Source organism: Labrus bergylta, chromosome 12 (genome assembly GCF_963930695.1).
Source record: "Labrus bergylta chromosome 12, fLabBer1.1, whole genome shotgun sequence".
Classification (NCBI taxonomy): domain Eukaryota; kingdom Metazoa; phylum Chordata; class Actinopteri; order Labriformes; family Labridae; genus Labrus; species Labrus bergylta.
The window spans coordinates 27,434,331-27,456,035 of NC_089206.1; the positions used below are offsets into that span (position 1 = coordinate 27,434,331).

At 39.7% G+C, this 21,705-nt stretch overlaps 1 protein-coding gene across 1 annotated transcript in view; it reads left to right on the forward strand.

Annotated features, from left to right (window-relative positions):
- The window catches only part of mtcl2 (microtubule crosslinking factor 2), a 102,372-nt gene that overhangs the window by 14,698 nt on the left and 65,969 nt on the right, over positions 1-21,705 (forward strand). The window contains exon 4 of the mRNA XM_029280592.2: positions 5,895-6,044. Within this exon, the coding sequence (XP_029136425.2) occupies positions 5,895-6,044 (150 nt within the window). The remainder of the gene's footprint in view (positions 1-5,894; positions 6,045-21,705) is intronic.

Below are 21,705 nucleotides of genomic sequence, written 5' to 3' on the forward strand. Positions count from 1 at the left end.
AGCACATTTTAAAGCTCATTAAAAAAACAATATAGCTGCCTCCAAGGTTGACGGTAAGATCCAGGGAGCTTTCCCTTTCAGTGGAGTCATCGTTCCCCAACACGAGGCCACACTCTGTTATTTAATCATCAACTCTTGAACTGAGCCACAGAAGACTGCTGAGGTAAATACATAACAATATATAATAATATAACTACACTTAAATATAATAATATATAGGCTGAAAGAGTGTCTTTGTCAGATTTTTTATCAGATTATTTTTTTATTCTCCTTTACTACGTAATGGTTTTACCACAGTAGTAAAACTGCAATATTTGATGGATAAACATACAACAAAAAGTCAATGCGTCCATAATTAAAATGATGGCGACAAAATGTATCCAACAACAAAAATAGCAATGTTCTTGGTTTTTATGAAAAAAAAAATACCATGTGAAGTTTTTTGAAATGCTTTGAGGCCCAAATGACACTTTAAAACAAAAACCATGGCTGCTGAGTTTGTTTGCTTAGATAGTCAACGCCAGAGTGGTGTTATACTGTATATTAATTTTAAGTTTTTTTTTTTTTTTTTACTGTTGTCTCCTGCAAAAATGTCCTGATTGCAGTTCCCGTTAGAGCTGACTGAAGCCTTTCACAGGTTTGCATGTATCCTCCCACACCAAAGACATCAATGTTTTAGTGACTGTTTGGAGTTCCTCTGTGATTGCTCATAGGCAAAACAGGAGTTGTGCGTTTAGGTGCTGCACTCTAGCAGCCCACTGCTCCTCTACAGAACAGATCAACTCTATACTGTAACTCCTTTTATAAATTAAGTGCACCATAAATAAAAGGAAAGTGCTGGGTGTCAGGAAATCTCTGCAAGGGACTTTGGGTACACTTTTATCATTTAAACACCTATACATCAAAAATGAGTTTGGCTAAAAGTTTCCCTCTGCTTTCACCATTTGTGCGAAACTAAGCTCAAAACAGGACAGCTCTCTGTCGTCAGTAAAGGTAAAATGTATACAAGAGGAAGAGAGGTTGAGGAAAGGAATGGACACCGCAGCCACACCTCCTCTGTTGTACAAAAATGGAGTCAAAATACCCCCTGTCATGGGTGCTGTAATGGACATTTGCACTGGTGTCCAAATACAACTTCATTTGGAAGTAGAGTTGTACAGTTCGTGATTGCAGCTAACTCAGCGCACACGGGAGTGGCAGGAGCCATAATTGTGAACAGAGCTTTCTATTATGACATTTTATACCTTTTTGTATCAGGTTATTAATGAAATAAAGAAAGTAAATAAAGAAGCTTCTCAGAAAAAAAGAAGCTTTAAGACAAATCAATCACCAATGTCCATCTGTACACATGGAAGAGGCGGGGTTTATGACCTTTACTGCAGCCAGTCAGCAAAGGCGAAACATCTTGGCTTCACCACCGGCGAGCAGTTCTGCTGTCCATTTTTATTGCACAGTCAATGCTTTTAATCAATAAACAGTCATTATAAAAAGTTTGATACATGACATAAAGAGCTTTTTATGTGGTGTTTATGTGTATCATTTTGAAGCAAAGCTTACATTTTTAGAAGAGTTTATATAGTTTTGAATGAAGTGTTGTTCTAGCTTGAGATGTAGGATTTATTTTAATTTTATGTATGTGTTGTTGGTCTTTGTGTGTGTTGAGTTTTGACAAACAGGGCCTTGTTTCAGGAACTGTGTTCATGCAATAGTGAACAACTGTAATTTAAATTTGTTTATAACCCTTGTCCTAGCTAATAATAGCTTTATTGGGAAGTTTGGACTAGACATGATGTCACTCTATTAAGTCAAAACCTGACCACAAAGATCAATACATGGACACACTACACAGAGACACACAAGGATAATACACACACAGCTGTTGTGTTTCCATAACGGTTATCTCCCCAACGACTTCCCTCCCTGTAGATTTTATCAAAGAGGTTTAACATGCACCATGTGAAGTCTGTGTGTGTGTGTGTGTGTGTGTGTGTGTGTGTGTGTGTGTTTGTGTGTGTGTGTGTGTGTGTGTGTGTGTGGTGTGTGTGTGTGTGTGTGTGTGTGTGTGTGTGTGTGTGTGTGTGTGGTGTGTGTGTGTGTGTGTGTGCGCGTGCGTGCTAGTGTGTGTGTGTGTGTGGAGGCTGGATAACAGGAGGAACAAGAATCTTGTTGTTCAATGCATAAAAACACACATCCAAACTCAGCACACAAGAAAGAGCTCCATTTGACGACTAACTGCCACTTGTTGAAGGCCGTGGCCAGTGTGTGTGTGTGTGTGTGTGTGCGTGTGTGTAATGTTTATAATGTGTTTGTGAGTAAAGGAACTGCCAAGAAACTCCCTCTGCTACCAGGGGTTTTCCTTTACTCTCCTGATTCCATACTGTCTCTGTCAAACGCACACACTTTCTTTAACACACACACCCCCACACACAGCCACACATTCAGTCACACATACATGTTCTTCCCCTGCTCGTGAGCACCCTGGCTTGAATGCTAATTACACCCTATAGCTCTGTTGCTGGGTAAAACCAAAGCTTCAATGGTGTTACATTCCTTCACGATTCCCTTAAACATGGAAGAACAATACAGCATTTATTAGGAGTCAAACACTTACAACGGAGATCTGAGGAGGAGGACAATAAAGAAATGGTGGAGGGGAAGCGAAGGATTGAGGATTGGGGGCTAATACGCATAAACCTGAAATGGTGATGATAACACATGGGTAACACAATTAGAAGATAAGTGACAGTTTTATAGAAGTTCAAGGAATAGACAAGGATCAGGAATTTTCAAGAAGACAAGGGGATCTATGGGGTACTTTTGAAACATGAATGAGAGATACACAATCTACAAACAGATACACACACACACACACACACACACACACACACACACACACACACACACACACACACACACACACACACACACTAGTATACAAACAAAATGATCTGAAACATGAATTGGAGCATGGTGGAGCTCAGGGAACTACTGGTTGGAGTGAGAGTGGGCAGCACAGAGGAGCATTGTGGGACTCAGCTGCATACTGGCATTGGTTCAAACGAACACACACACACACACACACACTCGCTTAACACAAGGAAACCTACACACAAACACATTGATATTAGGCAAACAGAAACCTAGTAAATAAACACAATCACAAATTGTTTCCCTTGAGGTTCTACAAATAAGACACAAATTGTGAGTAATGTTAGTTAGTCATGGGGAAACAATCAGACTCTACAAACAAATAGACACAAATAAGCCGACAGCCACTCACATATAATTACATGTTTTTAAATGTATTAATTAAGCTGCTGCTGCACAATTAGTTAACGTCCTCTCTCCCAGTCATCATAACAGACCCCCAAATTGATGCCCACATATGTAACATATCAGGTAGATTATAGTTCTATAGGGTAACACACATTAAACTTTTCAAGATGTAAAGTTGATTTTTTTTGCATCCAATAGGTACGCTATTGTATGTGTGAATTATGTCATAATCAGTTACCCCATGAATACATCTATAAGCCGTTGAAAACATATGATCAGTTGTGTGAGGTTAGTCTAACACCTGCTGCTTTAAGGTACAGAAATCACACAATCATTGTGATCACCAGGTTTCGCTGTGTGCCAAGCTTGTTTCCATACAATCAAATGAAAGCAGCTGGTCGGCCATTTGTGCAGAGCAGGACTACAATATGTTTGTATGTTTCTCCATTGGTCACCACTTTGTGTTTGTTTGAGACCCTTTTCAGTTCAAGCCAAACGCAAAGGTTTTATTATGTGGGAGTATTTGTGAAAACATAGCCTGACTTCATTACTCAGTGGTCTCAGTTTAAACTCAATAATCATTTTGAAGAACATTTATGAGCCATTGCAGGATTGATTAGACAAACTTTTTTTTAAATTACGGATATCCAATTACTGGTTAAAACTTCACATACTTGCGCTTCTAATGGTCATGAATTCAGGCATCACTCTTTCTTTGTTTTAGCTTGGAACTAGAATATATTTTGTTTTAAAGGGGTAATGTGCCAGATGAATTTGAATATTTTCAAGTGAAGAATGGCAAAATCTTTTTCAGTTTTTTTGGAGAATTTCTTTTTTTAGTAGTTTTATATTACATAACAAGCAGTTGGAATGTATCACCTTAAGAAATTAAAGAAACATTTCCATGTTGACTTTCCAATGTTAACTTCTTAATCTAAACCAATAATGAAGAACAAGATAGTTTCAACAGTTCTGCAGTGTCTCTCCAGAGGAAAAACGATGGCGAGTTGTTACAACTCTATAAAAACTGTGCTGCTTCAGACAGAACACTACTGCAATAGTATGAGTTAGTCTGTTTAGCCTGATTTTAAATCTGATGATATATGCATTGCAATTACAACAAAGTAGTTTGTTAATGGCAAAAAAGCAAGCTCGTATTTCTTCTTAAAGGTCAGCATTACCAGAAACTATTATGAGATTGTATATTGCATCATGAGTCAGAAATGGTCGGTTTAATGGCTCTAAATATTTAGTGTTATTCCTTTGTAATGCTGCCGTGGCTTCATAAAGTCCTGAGGTGTAATTTATGGGTAAATAAGAATCCAAAATGTCCATAACCAATGAGAAACAGAAAACACAGAAATGAACCCTGTGGTGTAACGTAGGCTCTCTATGTTTCCTCAAAACACAGAACAGGTTTGACTTCATTTATGTAAAGTCTTCATCAGGTCAACACATTTTGATCTCAAACATTAACTGTCACATACCTATATTTATCAGACCCATGCACATAAAGCTCTTGATGCTTCCTTAATGTTTAATCAAGTTTCATTGGTGAAATGTCAAACAATGATAATTTAAGTAATCACGAATACGATTCTGATAAAATGTACTTTTAGTCATTTTAGATATTCAAACATTAAAATGGCATTAGTTCCACTAAACTATAAATCTGATATCAGATGACTCTTTGTTCTTGCCTTTCATTTCCTGTCGTGTTGTTATCATTTGAGACATCAGAGATTTGACTTTGTCCTAGTTCGACTCTTTGACATTTAAACTTTTAATGAATAAACCCCTTCAGGGAGAAACAATCAGACGTTCATAAGACCACATTATGTATGAAGGATCAGTTCCTTCCAGAGTAGAATTAATTATCTTTTAGGCTTTACTTGATTAAAGACAAAGTTCCTGCTGATGGCGATGACACGCTTTGTGGACTCAGCTAAAATAACCAACACCAATCTGTTCCTGTTTAACCAATAGGAGTCCTTATACACATCCTAGGCTTTAAAAAAGGAAGACAAAATAAAGCCAGTGTTCTGGATTACTTGAGTTAGTGACAGAAAGTAAACTTCTAAACAATATCTAAAGATTATGTTTTGAAGGTTTTTGTAGTCAAAAATGGCTACTGACTGTGTTTTGTTGCAAGCTTCTCTTATTCTTAAAATTAGCTTTTGTTCAGAATGTTTATTAATATTAAAAGCGGCAGCCTCCAGTGTTGAAAAATAAAGCCAATACGAGAGTGCGAAAAACTGCAGTTCCTCGAGTGTCCACTTGAGGCTGGCTTCACAAGCCCAATAAGCCTTATTAGGCCCTTGTTAAACAAATTAAGCAGAAATAAACATTTTTACAGCCTGGTTTAAAAAATGGCTTATTCCCCTATCTATAAACTTTGCGGAGGTTTATTGTTATTTTATAACACATCCATTTTGATTATATCAAAGCCTAGAATTATGTTAATTTGCATGATTGGGGCATGGCTGAGTGGACTGACAGGTGGGTGCATTGTAGCTGTTTACCAGAAGGCTTAAGGCCCGCCTCAGCTCCACCTCTTTGCCTGTTTCTAGATTGATCTAAACTATCCTTTTTCTATCTTACCCTCTTCACCCTCTCAGGTGGCAAAGGATGTGTCCATCCGTCTCCACAGCCAGCTGGACAGCTTTGAGAAGAAGAGGAGTCGTCTGGAGCAGGAGAATGAGGAGCTGAGGGTCAGGCTGCAAGACCTGGAGGTCGCCAAACAGGTCCTGCAGCAGGAGATTGACAAGGTAAGATCAAAATATTTATAACTGTGCTGTGTTGGACCAGGCCAGGAGAGGCCATGTTGAACCTATCAACAGACATGATACTGGATTGAATAAATGCTCTGTTGGCATGTGTGTTCATGAAAATGTAAATTATTGTAGCTAGTGCAGATGAAGAGGAAGATGAAGTGCTATTTGTTTTCTGTGCTATCCTTGTGTCATTTCTTGTAGCAGTAGTTGTTCCTCTTGTTAGTTTCCTTTTGATTAAACACATTTCCTTGTTGAAGAAGATTAATCCATTCGACCAAACTAGAAGTTTCAGTCAAAAAGCAGGGTTCGGACTAAACTTATTTAGCCTGTTGTCTTTTCAGCTCCTTTGTTGAAAACATTGTTTCCTTAGCTCAGTGGAGCCTCCGGATAGTCGTCTCTGTTCTCATCTAGTGTTGACTTCCTTTCTGCCACTCTAGCGAAACTCCCGAGACTGTTTTGCTTTGCCAAGTGTAGCCAATAAAGCTCTGCAATGAAAAGCAGGGATACGATTTGATGTCAGGGCCAGGTGAAGTAAAAACAAACAAGCGTGGCACTCCTTTGAAAGGGAAAATAAATCAAAAATAAATTGATGTTGCATCTATATTCGCTCTGAGTTAAGCAAGATTGCCCTCTCCTCTGCCTCCTGAAGGTCTTTTGAGCAGTATTAATAGGGTGGAAAGTATAAAAACACCCCATCTATCCACACATTTTTCTCTTTCTAGTTTCTGCTCATTGTTTCTGTTGGTCTGTGTATGACAGGACGATGGTCATGGTCCTGGGCTGAGACTGGGTCCCTGATGTGGGTCAAGGCTGGATGGATAGCTGGCATGGGATCTGTTTTTTTGTTCTCTGGTCTTGCTGGTTTGTCTGTTCTCTATGCAAAATTGCCAGTTTGCAGCTTGAGGATGGCTGGGTTTTAAGTCTCCAGATGTTGACTTTATGTCAGAAGACAAGACAGTGGCAGTTCATTCGCTGAAGCTGACTGTTTGAGTGGAGAAATGAAGGTGGGAGAAATCTGGGAAAATGGCTCATCACATTTTCCTGTAGCTTAAAGTTGCATAATAAAAAAACGCTCAAACCAACAGTTGAAAGCCTAAGGGAATAAAGCAGCAAATCCTTACATTTAACAACCTGGAACCAGCTACTTTGTGATTTCTCTGCTGAAAATTCACAAAGATAATTAAACGATAATCAATGCAGTCTTAGAAATGTCTTTGATGTTTTTGATGTGGGGTCTTTGATAAAGTCCAGAACTCTGTCGAGATAATAGATAAAAGCACTGAAAGATCGTAAATCTTCCAGACTCTTGACTGACCAGCCGGCTGCCATGCTGAGAAGTTCTCCAGTTGTTTGCTGAAGAGTCTAACTTGCATGGTTTCATAAGCTGTGTTAGTGTCCGCTGTGCCAAGTTATGCTGACCCGGAATGTGAATAAGTGCCGAAGGGAATCCTTCACATGTGTGATATGATTGAAGGAGCCGTGTTTGTGTGTGTGCTCATCCACACAGGAATGCTTCACTCATCTGTGTCACACCTTTTGTCAAACAGTATAAAGAGGAGAACTCTTGCACAGTCCCACTGAAAAATGAAGGAGCGATAAGAAACACCTAAACCAGACCTTTAGAAAGAGAAGAGACAACATGCTATAAGGAGATAAACACACTATAGAAACATGTGTAAAGGGTTAAACAAAGCGGATAAAAACCGCAGAGACAGAAAAAAGACAGACGATGGAGGCTTTATTTTGATTCACAGGTGAAAAGGAGGCTCCTGAATTATTGATTGTGTTCTTGTGGCGACTGCAGGCTTTAAAAAACAGATCTGTGCTGTGTGGGTTACTGGCTAGACCGTTATTGTGCTGCTGCAGGCCATTGATATTTACAGGGGAGGGATTTGTTTCTGCAGAGATAACTGTGTTAATCCTTTATGTGCAGCTACAGAGAGAGAGAGACACTGTTCCAATTATCACAGAGAAACTAAAGTACCAATGATTTATCTCATCTTCACACAGGGGCTGTGGATGAAGAATATTATCTCATAATGTTAAGACGCATGTTACAGCATACATAGATGTGTATAGATTTGAATTATAACTGTATAACAAAAAATTAGTAAGTCATTACATATCCAAGGTATAACATGTAGCTGTTCTGCATGTTGGCAAAAGATTAGCAATGTTTTGCTACTCCTGTATGCTAGTCGTTGTGTCATTATGCTAACTGGATTAGCTGCATTCAAACCCTTATGTTTTTATGTATCACATTACCAGCTAAGTCATAGCGTAGAAAAGCTAAAGCTACTAGGTGTGAAGACGTTAAGACTGCATGTTGGCAAATTATTAGCAATGTTTGGTAACTCCTTTTTGCTAGTCTTTTTATCAATGTGCTAACATTAGCTTAATTTAAAACTCTTTAAGGTTAACCCTAACCCTAATGCCATTATGTAGGCCTATTACATTATCAGCTAAGTAATATGTTAGAATAGCTAAAGCTGCATGTTGGAATGTATGCTGGTCTTTGTGTAATTGCTAACACTGGCTGCATCTTCAACTCTGTTTAGACTCATTACTTTATTTATGGTAAATAGTAAATGTTAAATGGACTTGAGCTTATATAGCATAAAAGGAGTTTAGAGAACCTGAAATACAAACATTTCGATCAATTATCTGCATTCCCTTATCAATTATTTAATTATAAACTATCGATACTGACTTTATCCAAACAGAATTTACTTGCTAATGTGTGTGTCAGGACTTCTTGTAGCTTGTATAAAACTTAGATAGATATTTTAACCAGCAAAAAAGAAAGGTAATTGTATTCAATATTTTGTTGCAAGAGATTGCATCAGCTTCAATCTGCACAACCAGTCCACCATCTGGATCTATAAACCAAGCGTTCAGGCACAGAATTAAGTTAATGTCACCTACCTTTTTGGGCTAATGCAGCTCAAAAATATAACAGGAAAAATATAATTATATTATTATTATTATTACAGTATTGTCTGCACTCTATATAAAGTAACCTGTACATTATTTAGAACAAATTATTATCTGTTCCTTCAGATTTGGGTGAGATGTACAACTTAAATATTTGGCTTTAACACTTTCTATGTTGACACATGAGCCCATTCTAGTCTACAGCACTGTTATTGTATTGTGTTTTTTCCACACTATTTATGTACATTGTAGGCAGTGTTGGCTGTGTGTGAAGCTTTGTGCTAGTGCATTATATCAAACTGTGTTCTCTTAACACCTTGTCTGTTTGTGTATCTGTACATTTAGCACTCTACAAGAAAATCACACACTGATGTTTACAACCATGTGGGGGAAGTGACAATCAATGCTCCTAAGTGGAACAAGGACACAGGAAATGGTCACACTCTTGTTTTTTTTCTCTGTCCTGTTCTTCTTTTCCTTCTTTTCCCTCCCATTCCTCCCACTTAGTCCATCACCACCTCCCCCTCCTTCCCTCCATCTCTATCTCCCTATTAATTATCACCTTCCATTCTCTCTCCCTCCCTCCCTCCCTCCTCTCCTGCTGCTCCCATAGAGACTGTGAGGAATGCTGATGCAGGGATTTCTTAATCCTGTCTCCCTCCTCTCTTTCAAAATCCCTTCTCTGACCGCCTCCTCCCGTCCTTTCCCTCTCCTCACTCTCTCCCTCCTCTATTCAAAATATCTCTTCATTTCTGCCTTTTCTCCCCTCTCCTCGCCTCTCTCTCCTCCTCTGCTGCAGTCTCTCCCTCCATCTCTGAAACCATCGATCCATTCCAGCTGTTTGACCTTTGAAAGAGGCAAGGTCACATGTGTTGGAGGGGAGCGAGGTTTGGTTACATAGAAATATAGGTTAGGATGTATGGAAGGGGAGAGAAGGAGGCTCTCTGTGGGTTTAGAAACAGAGAGGAGGATGGATGGGGCGTATCTTTTGCAGGTGTTTTGTCACTAGAGAAGAACTCACTGGAGGGATGGTGGACAAAGGGATGTTGAGACGTAATGGAGCTGGTTTTTATTAGTTTGAAGAATAGAGGATGAATTTTAGCTGTCTGTTTTGAATGAAAGAGAAACAACAGCAGACAATGCATACTGATTCCTTACTTTATTGGTGTTTGCATATTTTTCCATTATGTAAAAAAAAAAAAAAAAAACGGGCTAAATTGAGCTCAACTCAGCTATGGTTCTCATTCAAATCCCCCAGTGACATTTAAGTAATTCCTTGTATCAATATTTGTAATCCAGAAACCAAGCCAATTAGCTCCCAGAATATTCTTGACGATAAAACGATAAAATGTGATTCAGCCCCCCAAGAAACTATTGGAAAACTGAGGAAAAAGCAATAGTACAAGACTGTGCACATAATTTTTTTCCGAGGAGGAACTACACATACCGCAATCCATTGCAATTCAAGAGCCAACAAACGATAGTTTAGCCTACTTCTTTCAAAATGTACACGCATCTTATTTCTCCATTTATCTTTATGGTTAGCTGAGGCTGTTTTAAACGTGCTATACACATAAACTTGACTTATTGTAGTGTGTATAATGTTAATTATGATGTTGCACTATATTGGATTTTGTGAATATAGAGTGTGTTGAACTTCCAGGAACATCAGTGGCTGCATCCGACAGCTGAAGTTCCTGGGGGGCTATAAACATTCCCATGGTAACAGCGAGTTCCACCAATCAGAGATGTCACTGTGACACTGTAGAATTGTGGGTAGTGTAGTTATTTTCCCAGAGATTGCGAATAAACCATGTCTTTCCTTGAAAAAAGGTTGACATCATCCAAACTTGTGTCTTCTATGGGAAGAATCGTTTCACACGCAGGTAGCTATTGGTAAGTCTACATTCATGATTATGACATTATAGCTAATAATCAAATGTGCTATGGAGAACATGAATGGGATTTTAACTTCCTGAACCAAACTGATAAGCTCTGTAGCCCTCAAGTTGTACTGCTGATGCTATTTATTTTTTATGTACAGTAAACTTTTGGGGGATTTTTGCTTCTTATTTAAAATGTTCTAAATATTTTGTGTGTATTTGTCTGACCCAAGTTTACCTGTACAGATAGATGTACATGTCCCTTTGGACAATTCATTAATCAAGGAGCAATGGACAATTTTAACCTTATCGTGATATATATGTAAGTAATCAGCTTTGTTACATTTACATTGGATGGAGGCCTGAGTATAACTGCCATGCTTTCTAACTGTTTTGATACAGTCAGATGAAGCTATATCAACTTCCCTTAAATTTCATGACCTTATTCTGACCAGATAATTCCCCTCTTCATTCCAGGATCAAAGCCCTAAAAATGTTTTTCGCTAAGTAATAAATGTGTATTGTTATGGAGAGAAACAGCGTTCTTTGCTGTTTTCTAATAGAAAAGTCTAAAATGACATGAGCCTGCATTGTGCATCATTTATTCAACATATAATCACTGTAAGCACTTAAAAATGATAAATGCTTACGAAACGTCTTTAATGCAATCAGATCAAATTTTTCAATATTCATTATTATGAATAAAAGATCTGCTTTTGAAGCCCTCACTGGAGAGTCACTGTAAAGTCTTATTCGAAGGTATGCACTTGAAGCTCGTCATTAACCCTCATTAGTCTTCTTCAGATCGTTTTTATTTTCATTCTACTGTTTAATTTGAAGATGTTCTAACAGAAAGATCACTTAATGGTGCAGCTGTGCTTGCTGGGTGTTTCCATCGACTGCAGTAGAAATTGGCCAAAAAAATCTATTTTTTATTCCTGCTGTGTCCATACCGCCTCAAGGTTACCAAACACAAAGGAGCAGTCGAGAGATTGAGAGATGAAATGAGGGAGGCAGACGGATGGATGGGTGGAGTTGAAATGGAGGGATACAAAGCCACGGTGGGGTTGGTTGAACTTAAAGTATTCTGAAGAGAATGAGACAAGAGGAAAACAAAGGAGAAGAAAAGCAATAGAAAGACGTAATGAGGTGTATGTCTGAGGACGAGAGAGAAAAAAAGAGAGATGTAGTGAAGAAGGGGACTGTACCATGTGGGGTATTGGTAGGAGAAAGGCGATAACAGCCTTAATTGGAAAAAAACCCTCAGTGACTGGAGGGTGGAGAGAAAATGCAGCATGTCACTCACTTGTGCTCTTTTCTTATTCTGTCTCTCCTTTTATTTCATTTTCTATTTTTATCATTCTTTCTGTAATTGTCCTCATTCAGGCAGCCGTTTCTTTGTTTCCCTCACACAGGTAAATTTTTTTATGTACTCCCTCACTGACTGCTCCTCTGCATACTCCAGGTTTCTCTGAAGGTCAAGTTTTTTCTCTCTTTCTGCATACATATGTGTGTATATCCGTGTGTGTGTGTGTGTGTGTGTGTGTGTGTGTGTGTGTGTGTGTGTGTGTGTGTGTGTGTGTGTGTGTGTGTGCGTGCGTGTGTGCATGTGGATTTAGAGTAAGCCTACAGAGGATGATAAGGTCACTTTGTCAGCTTGGGCACACACACAGTATATAAAATGGACATTTTTATGCTCTCCGTCTCCGTCACTTCAACACACTCTTCCCATAATGCATCTGTCAGTAACTCCGTTTTACGAGCTTTTATCAGAAATGTGGACATTCGAAAAGAGCTTGAAGTGGCGTGTGCACCGCTCATGCCAGAAAAGAACACTCATATTTGACACCAACTAAAACCCAGTTAATTTTCAGAGTGCAATTCCGTAACAGCGGCGTAACTAAGGTCTATCATCATTACGTCGTTGTATATTCATATTGATTCCCCAAAAGAGTAATGTTGGTATCCCAGTCTGTATATTCATATAATATTAGGGTGATGCAGAAGCACAACGTGAAGAGAGACATCAGGAGCTTCACATACACACGTTGACATGCACACACACACACACACACACACACACACACACACACACACACACACACACACACACACACACAGGGCTGTTCTTCACCTCTGGCACTGCCGATCCTGTCTGAACACCTCTGTTACTACCTCAGACGGCGGTGAAGAGGTGGGGCGACTTGGTCCCCCCATGACGCCTCGGTGACATTCATATTGAAGGTGACACATCGCATGGGCGGAAATATTGTGCGGTCTAAATAAGGGCAAATGACAGTGCTCAATACAAGCCCATTCACCACCAGTCCTACTTGTCACATCTTATTTTGTATTATGAGTTTTAAAACATAAAATGTTAATCTTGTTAAATATTATAAATAAATAATAGTGTTAATAATGTTAAATCTTTTCGAGAGCCTTGAAATGCTGTTTTCATGAGCAAAGGGTTTGCAAATTATTTCAAAATACAATCTAGGCCAAAGTGTCACTTGGGATGAGAAAATGATCTTATATCTTGAATCATCCATACAAACCCCATTGGGTGAGCTGAAAGTTGGTGTTTTGCAGTAATGTGCAATGGTCCAACCAACACAAGTAAAAATCAATTGGAACTACGTTTATCTCTCTATCTATCTGGATGAGTAAGTTGAATAATTCTGAACAATGTTGGTGTCTGCATGGCTTTCAACAGAAGTGGATACCCATTAAATCCCCTTTGCTAACTGTGATATGTTCGTCTTCTTCCAATTTATGTAGATAATTAGTTAGAATTTTTTTTATCAAAGTTCATACAAGTTTTAATTGCATTTCCTGAAAGAGTCCATTTAATGTCTTCAGATAAACAGCATGCTGCTGTAGGGATGGAAACACAAGAACACTCGGTGTGAAATATGAGCTTTAAAGTGCCCTTTAAACTTTGCACAATTGGAGGAAGAAAGCAGCGTTTTTCCAGTTATTCCACAATCTAATTTTGCTTCTCCTTTGATGGAAACAAATATCATGCTGTCTATTCATTATTTGCTTTGGTCTTAAACATTCACAATATTTTCTTTAATTACTATAGAGCTACTGGGAAAAGTATAAATTAAAATTAAAACAGGAGAATGCTTTTGACACAGTACCTCTCTCTTGCTCAAGTGTTAGTGCTGAAGGAAACTGTTCCCTGTTATTTCTGACTTTCAGGAAGTGCGCCCTATTGTTCAGAGCCAGTTGAGGGATGTGGGTCAAATTATACCGGAGACTCTTTGTGAGACTGTGTTGTTTTTGACTGTGTATAAGGAGATTATAAAAGCAAAGACTGGGCGTCCACTCACACATGCTGGTTATCTTTAAGTTTATGTGAATGTCCATACCTCAATTATTAAAACATGTCATTTACTGCATGCTGCATGCTGCATTTTATGTTGAGGAGAGAGAGCAGGCATAGATTCAGGGTTAATGGAAGGTCAGTTAAGCTGTAAAGTTAGAGTGACAATTTGAGGGTAAAAACAGAGTGCCTCAATAAACCCATTAATCCCCTGACTGTTAGGCTTGGTTTTTATTTTCTTTAAGTATAAACTTAGCCTATTTACTGTATGTGTTAGCTGCTCTTCCTGTTAGTTTTATTTTCACGATAGCTTAGCCATATCAGTCAAATTGAATTCATTATTAAATGTGTCAACAAAGGAATTGTTATTTGTGATGCATTGCACATAGGACATACTTTCTTCTGTAAGTCTGCAGTTTATGGTTATTTACATTTCACATTAATTTGCCATTTCAATATATAATATTTAAAGGAAGAATGTTCCACTTTTTGATCCAGTAGCTGTCGCCCTTGAGCGCCAGCATGAAACCAAAACAAACCACGTTTTGCCACGCCTCCGCCATTCTGAAGACTCCGCTCTCCTCCAGGGACACACCCCCAACCCCCTCTCCAAACGCGTTCACAGGAAGGAGTCACGCGCAAGCGGGCGACAAAATTGTCCTTGGCTCAAGCAGAAATTGCCATGGCCTGCTTTGTTGTGTTAGCATGCTAATGTTAGCACACTTAAGTTACCTTAAAGGCTTTATATGTGATTTTTTGATCCAGCAGATGTCGCCCTTGAGCACCAGCATGAAACCAAAACAACTCACGCTGCATTGTTGTGTTAGCATGCTAATGCTAGCGATCTTTATTATGCTCGTATCTTCACACTGCATGTAAATTTACCTGAAATGAGCGTGATCTAGAAACACAGTTAAGCAGTGAGTAGAGTATATTATTCTTATTTTCTCTTGTCCCTCAATTAAACAACTTTTTATACGCGAGGGGAGGAGTCAGCCGGCCGTCCTGGCGATGTAAACAAACTGAAGATAGGACTCTGAAAACATCACAGACAGTGGGACTCGGGTGTTACACCCATTGTAGACAGTCATGACTCACAGAGTTATTTTCAGAGGATATACTTGATTTCTATTACAGTTAAGTGTGAAAAATAACATATAATTCCTTTAAGTGAGCTTCACATTGGCTGTTAATTGACACAGAATGGCTATGCTATGTGACATTCAAATAAGCAGTGAGTATGTTATTCTTCTTTTCTCGTGACTAAAACAGCTGTCGTACAAAAGGGGAGGAGCTAGATCTCCCATCTATATGAACATGATGTAAACAAGGCTCCAACAACAACACAGCCAGTGGGACTTATGCTTCTCACTCATTGTAGACAGCCATGACTCAGACAGACATTTACAGAGGACATACTTAATTTCCTCAATTTTCCTTCCTTTAAATACTAGAAAACATTACAGTTTCTACAATGCCACAATGCTTTCTTCAATTTGCTATTGGTTTTGTTCAGACAACAGGTCAAACAATTCAACTCATCCGAGAATCTGAAATCTCCAAATATTTGTAAATTAATTTTTAGCTAATGAATCAGCTAGCAGTCTCTGCTCCAGCCTGCTGTAAACTTCCCTGAACAGATGGGACACCATACCCTTAAAAAAATGTGTTCCTGTCCTCTATTCCGTACCCTTCTTATTCACATCTTTACATATTTCATGAGGCAGTGTGTGCTTCAGAAAAAAAGAGAGTAATGCTCTCAGTGGTTATAAAAAAAGATGTATGCTGTCCTCAATTCCAGCCTAAGATCCCTGTATGTAGCTTTTTAAGAAATGTAACCTGAAATACAGCCGGGTATCGTGGGAGTTAAACAGCTTATGTCAGGGGTAAGACAGTGCAGGAAATAAAAATAGTGCCTCAAACACTGCTGACTGCTCTGATGCTGTAAAAAGCCTGAAGTTTAATAATAACACCTCAACTTCTTCCTGTCTCAGCCAAACAGAGTATCAATCATTCAGTCCCCCCTTACATATCTGCTCCTCCCCAGCATTGCAGGTCATGACACTCGTGTTATTCCCCCCCCACCCCACCCCCGGTCCCTCTCGGGCCAACAGGACACAGAGAAAGCAGTGTGTTGTCTGCAGGGACACAGGAATAGTTAAATGGGTCAGAGCATCAAAGCAGCCCGGGTTTAAACTTAGCTTTATGTGGGTCAGAGTGATTGATTAGAGTAAAGAGGGTCTTAGAAGAACAGAGGCACAAAGCATCCCGCCCTCCCCTCCATCCCGGAGACACGGTGATACGTGTGTTAAGGGAAGAAGAAAATCCGATGAAGAAAAAAGTGAGATCTATTCTGGGGTTTGCGTGGAGGAAGAGCAGCACATACTGCTGGGGAATAAAAGGAATGACTGTCTACCTTCAAGTGAGAGCACCTGATTTTTGAGTTATCACTGAAGCTGCAATAATCTAAAAAGTGCATGGTGTAATTGAATTATTAGGAGAGATGCAAGAAGACGGATAAGAGGGAGACTCATAGACACATGCATGATTCTGTGTTGTCAAAAGAAAAAGGGCGAGATAGAAAAGGAGGAAGGAATGATCATATCAGGAGAGATGATAAGCCGGGTCAGACTGGAGAGGGAGTCACAGAGAGATGGACGATCAACGAGAGTGATAGAAAACAATAGATTTAGGAAAGACTAAGATGAGTGACAGATAAGAACACAGGGGGAATGGGAAGCGATGAGGAGAACAAGGGAGGGACTATTTTTGCAGCAAGGCAGATAAGGCTGACAATAAGAATGACATGAGTGTTGTATTATGAGAACTAAAAGAAAGATGAAAAAGAGATGATGAGAAGAAAAGGGAATAAAAGACAGCTTGTAAACACAGGAGAGAGAGAGAGAGACAACATAAGAGGAGGTAAAACATGAAAGGAGGGAATCACCAAAAGAGAAAGAAGCAGGAGGGACAGAGAAGATGAGAGGAATCATGCCAGTAGGGTTTCTGGGTCGAATGGAGCTATACTGGTACCACTGGGAGAGACAGGGGTCACACACTCTCACACACACACACACACACACACACACACACACACACACACACACACAGATCTATGCACTTTTGTGTTTTTTCATGATAGATTCACACATTTTGTAGGACACACACACACACATAGCTGTGTTGTATATAAGATCAGAGGGTCCTTTGGGGAAGTCAAGGTCCTATAGAAACACACACACACACACACACACACACACACACACACACACACACACACACACACACGGAGGGTAATTCAAATGCAGTCTAGAGTAATACTTCATCTAATACATATCTGGTTTTTGCAGTGCATGGTCTGATTTTTGCTGCGAGTGTCTGAGTGACTTTCCACATTAAACTTTTTTTTTTTTTTTGGGGGGGGGGGGGGGGGGGGGGTTGCTTTCGCAGCTATAAACCAGTCATTTTAAAGTGTTCCACCAAGCATATAAAGCTGCTACTTTTTTGCCACAGTCTGGGGAGACAGCATAACATCAGCCTGTTCTTGTGCCTGTTAGCATTCAAAAACTAAAAACACAGTCTGATTTGCACACCCTTCATGTGAAGCCTCCCTTATTTTCCCCATCAAATACATTCATTTTTCAACACACTCAAGATCCCAGAAGAAGCTTCTTTGATGATCCTTTTACACACAGATTGTTAGTGTTGTGTTTGCCTCCTGCATCATGATCTTTCCAGCCTGCTAATATTTGTGTTCTATTTTTCGACAGTTGAGCATCTTTTACGGGCCCGCAGGGGTGCGGAGGTAATTTCATGCCTCAGTAGCTGGAACACAAGTGAGTCTGCGATGTCCCACGTTCAGAAGGGCATCCTGAACTACTCCAGGCGCTGATGGAGATACTTAGAGGTGACTGGGGAGTAATAACAGGGAAATTCACAAGAGGGAAGGTAAAGGAGAGAAGACCGGGGGGGGGGGGTATAAATAGATTGAGATGAGGGCAGCAGAGGGGTGGATGTGGAGACACTATTTAGTGATAGAAACCTTGCAGGGAGGATATCCTCTTTTTTTGAAGCATAAAGTTCTTATTTTTATCAAAAGCTCAAATATGAAAAATCCAAAATATTATTTTTTAAAAGCCTGTGATGGACAGTGTTTTTGGTAAATGTCACAGCAAACATAACCCCGACATTACCGTTTGTCTATAGGGCTTCCAGGCGTCTGCTGCCGTGGCATAATTGCTTGCTGCTATAAACGAGACGGACCTGTTGACACAACGATGCTTCACTCTCTGGACCAGCTCACTCTGCTCGGTTCCAACGCATTCTCCTCCGTCGAATGAAAGTTCAGTATTATGTCATGACTTTGTTCTCAGACTTTGTTACAAAGAAAACGGGGAAACAATGAACAGTCTCTCGGCCAAACTCCCACAAAGCCTCTCACAGTCCCAAACATTTGTCCCTTTCACACCTGCCCGCCTCAGCTAATCAAGAAAGGTGGCTCCCCAGCCATTGGCTGTACGAGCAGGCAGGAAGGCCCAGCCCCTTACTATCTGGACAGCCATGAAATAGAAACTTATCAGGGATGTAACATTTATAAGTGACTTTATTTAAATAACTGAATTGATAGATTGTGGAGAATGATAAGAAGGATGTTTTTTGAGCTTAGCAATAAGAAAAGAACAAAAAAAGAGACGCAGGTAAGGAGAGATGAGCTTTTAAAGTAGACATGAGATTATTTTGTCTGACCTCTTCGTCTGATTGGCTGAGTGCCATCATGAACCTTTTAAAAGAAATACCAGATTCTCACCTTTAACTGCAGGGCGCTTCATTTCAGTGCTAATGCGTGAGCAGCAAACGACTCCTCATAGCTGCTGCTTCGCTCCTGCGAGGTGTTAAACTCATCACTCTGAAATGTCACCTCACAACTCACAAGGAAGAACTGCAGAATATCCCAGCTCACACTGAAACATATTTGTTGAGACGTAAGTGTTGTCATCTGTTGATTTGACTTGATTTATTATTACCGTGCAGTCGCTCGTGCAAACACATGCACTAAGCGAAGCGTTGGAAATATCAAACATAATCATCCATGAAGCAGGTGGATTATTGGAAGCATCACTGTGAGATGCACAATACGGTATTACTCTGCTTCCAACACGTCTGTAAATACCAAAAGGTGGAACAGTCTGCATTCAATTAACACTAACATTTGTAGAAAATAACAGTCAAAAAGGGCTTTTCATTGTCATACATCGATATATATTTAAACATAATGAGAATGACTTTACAAAACAGAGATGACAATTTGAACTTGTATTCTCTCAAAGGGCCTCATTACTTCGCCTTAACATTTTCTGAGTTATTTCACTTGCAGGAACCCAAATAAACGGAATTTGAATAACTCGAAATACAACTTGAAATACACAAAGGACACAATTAAAGAAGAGTAACAGTACGTGGGAGTACAGTCTGCTTCTGACAAACGATGAGCAGCCATACATACAAAGATGATAATATGATACATCACATTACATTAAAAAGACATGAAATGACAAATTAAAATTGTGCTCAAGATCAACCACAATCAAACACTTATCAGGCAGAACGTCTACAGCCAGATGTGCTTTCCTCCTCATCAACTCAAAATCACCTTTGGGGCCTTGAGGAATGATGAGTGAGGGTATTAAATGTAGTGATGAATCACATAGCTGTATGACACTCAGTGTCCAGAGAATGTGAGCTTTGACAATATAATATATATAAAACATCAGCATAGTCCAGTGCAGACAGAAAAGAGGCAGCAACCAGGCTCAATAGAAAGACAACAAGGGTTTGATTTTGAAATTAAAGCACATATTCAGTTAAAGTATTTTTAACAGTTTGGTTCATTGGAGGCGTAAAAGAGAATTCGAGATTAATATTGTTAGAAATAACAAATACCTCTTCTAACTGGTCCTGTAATAATGATTGGATTTACCTGAGCAGCAACGGCTTAACCATGACAACTTAACTAATGACTGCACAAGACCCCCCCCCCCACACACACACACACACACACACACACACACACACACACACACACACACACACACACACACACACACACACACACACACACACACACACACACACACCCTCAGCATTGCCCCTACCTTTAACTACATCTACATCCAACATTTATTCATCTGTGCTCGGGAAAAATGGAAAAAAAAAACCTGTTGTTTTTTAAAGGGAATTTTAAATGGGGACGGTTAGAGGTTTAGATGGAAACACTTCATGATTGATCATGAGCTTTCGACGTCTGCATGACCAAAATCAAGCAGACAAGGGGAGAACGAGAGGGAGGAAATAGATCTCTCTCTCTCTATCTCTCTCTCTCTCTCTCTCTCTCTCTCTCCTTTTGTCTCTCTCACCCATTAAAATGTTGAACGCTGACTGGAGTGCAGATTATCTCACCTGTGGGCGACAAAGGGGTCTCCGAAAGAGGTTCCAGTCGGGTCTCTGCTGGGACCCATTGTGTTTAGAAATAAAAGACACACCAGCACACACACACACACACACACACACACGCACACACACACACACACACACACACACACACACACGACCACATACTGGTTATATCAAGAATATTGAAAGTGTTTCTGTGATGGTCTATTGATCGAGGATTATATGAACCGTATATTTGATCCAGTTATTCTCCCTCGAGACTCCAATCTATGCTTTCCCCGGTGTATGTGAGTGTTTTTTTTGTCTGTGTATTTTCAGGCTAGCGCTCATAATACTTAAAGCTGATCTTTATATGTAGGCTGTATAAGAAACTATACATGCACCATGCTAGATCCTAAGTAGCATTATTCTGATTGTTTTTATTTTATTCCTCATGTACACTATGTATGTGAGCTCAAACATCAAGCCCATTTCATTATGACATGTCTGAATTCTTCCAGTGTCACATGAGCCTCCCTGGGTGCTTGTTAATCTTCCCAGCAGACGGTGCATCATTCTCGGCCTGTCTGTGGCTTCACTGCTGCGCTCTCTCTCCCTGTCGGACAGATGAAACGAGCAGGGCTGGAGGGTAGCTGAGCTCGCCCGCAGCCAAATCAATAAAGGCATTTGAATTTTTTAAAAGGACTGAGTGCCTTTGAATTTAATAGCTTCACACTTTGCTAAGTGAAAATGCCACGCTTTCCGATGAGCCGCTGTGGTATGAAGCTGCAGGGACAAAACCAGAACATTGTCATTTAAGCAGCTGCATATTGGCTCTTTCTTTCAGGCTCTGACGCTTTTTTTGTGCAGGAGGAACGTTTCGATTCCTCTGTATAATGTCATATCCCTTGAGTTCCTGTTGTAGCTAGACATTCAAATCAATTTAAGCCCCAGTGTTCAAGTCAGCCTGAAATGTTCAATATTCGGTCTAATCACGAGGTCATGGTGTTGGTGGTCTGGCTGGTTAAAACGTTGCAGTTGATTGTGTCTCTTCTTTTATGACACTGCAGATAGATAATGC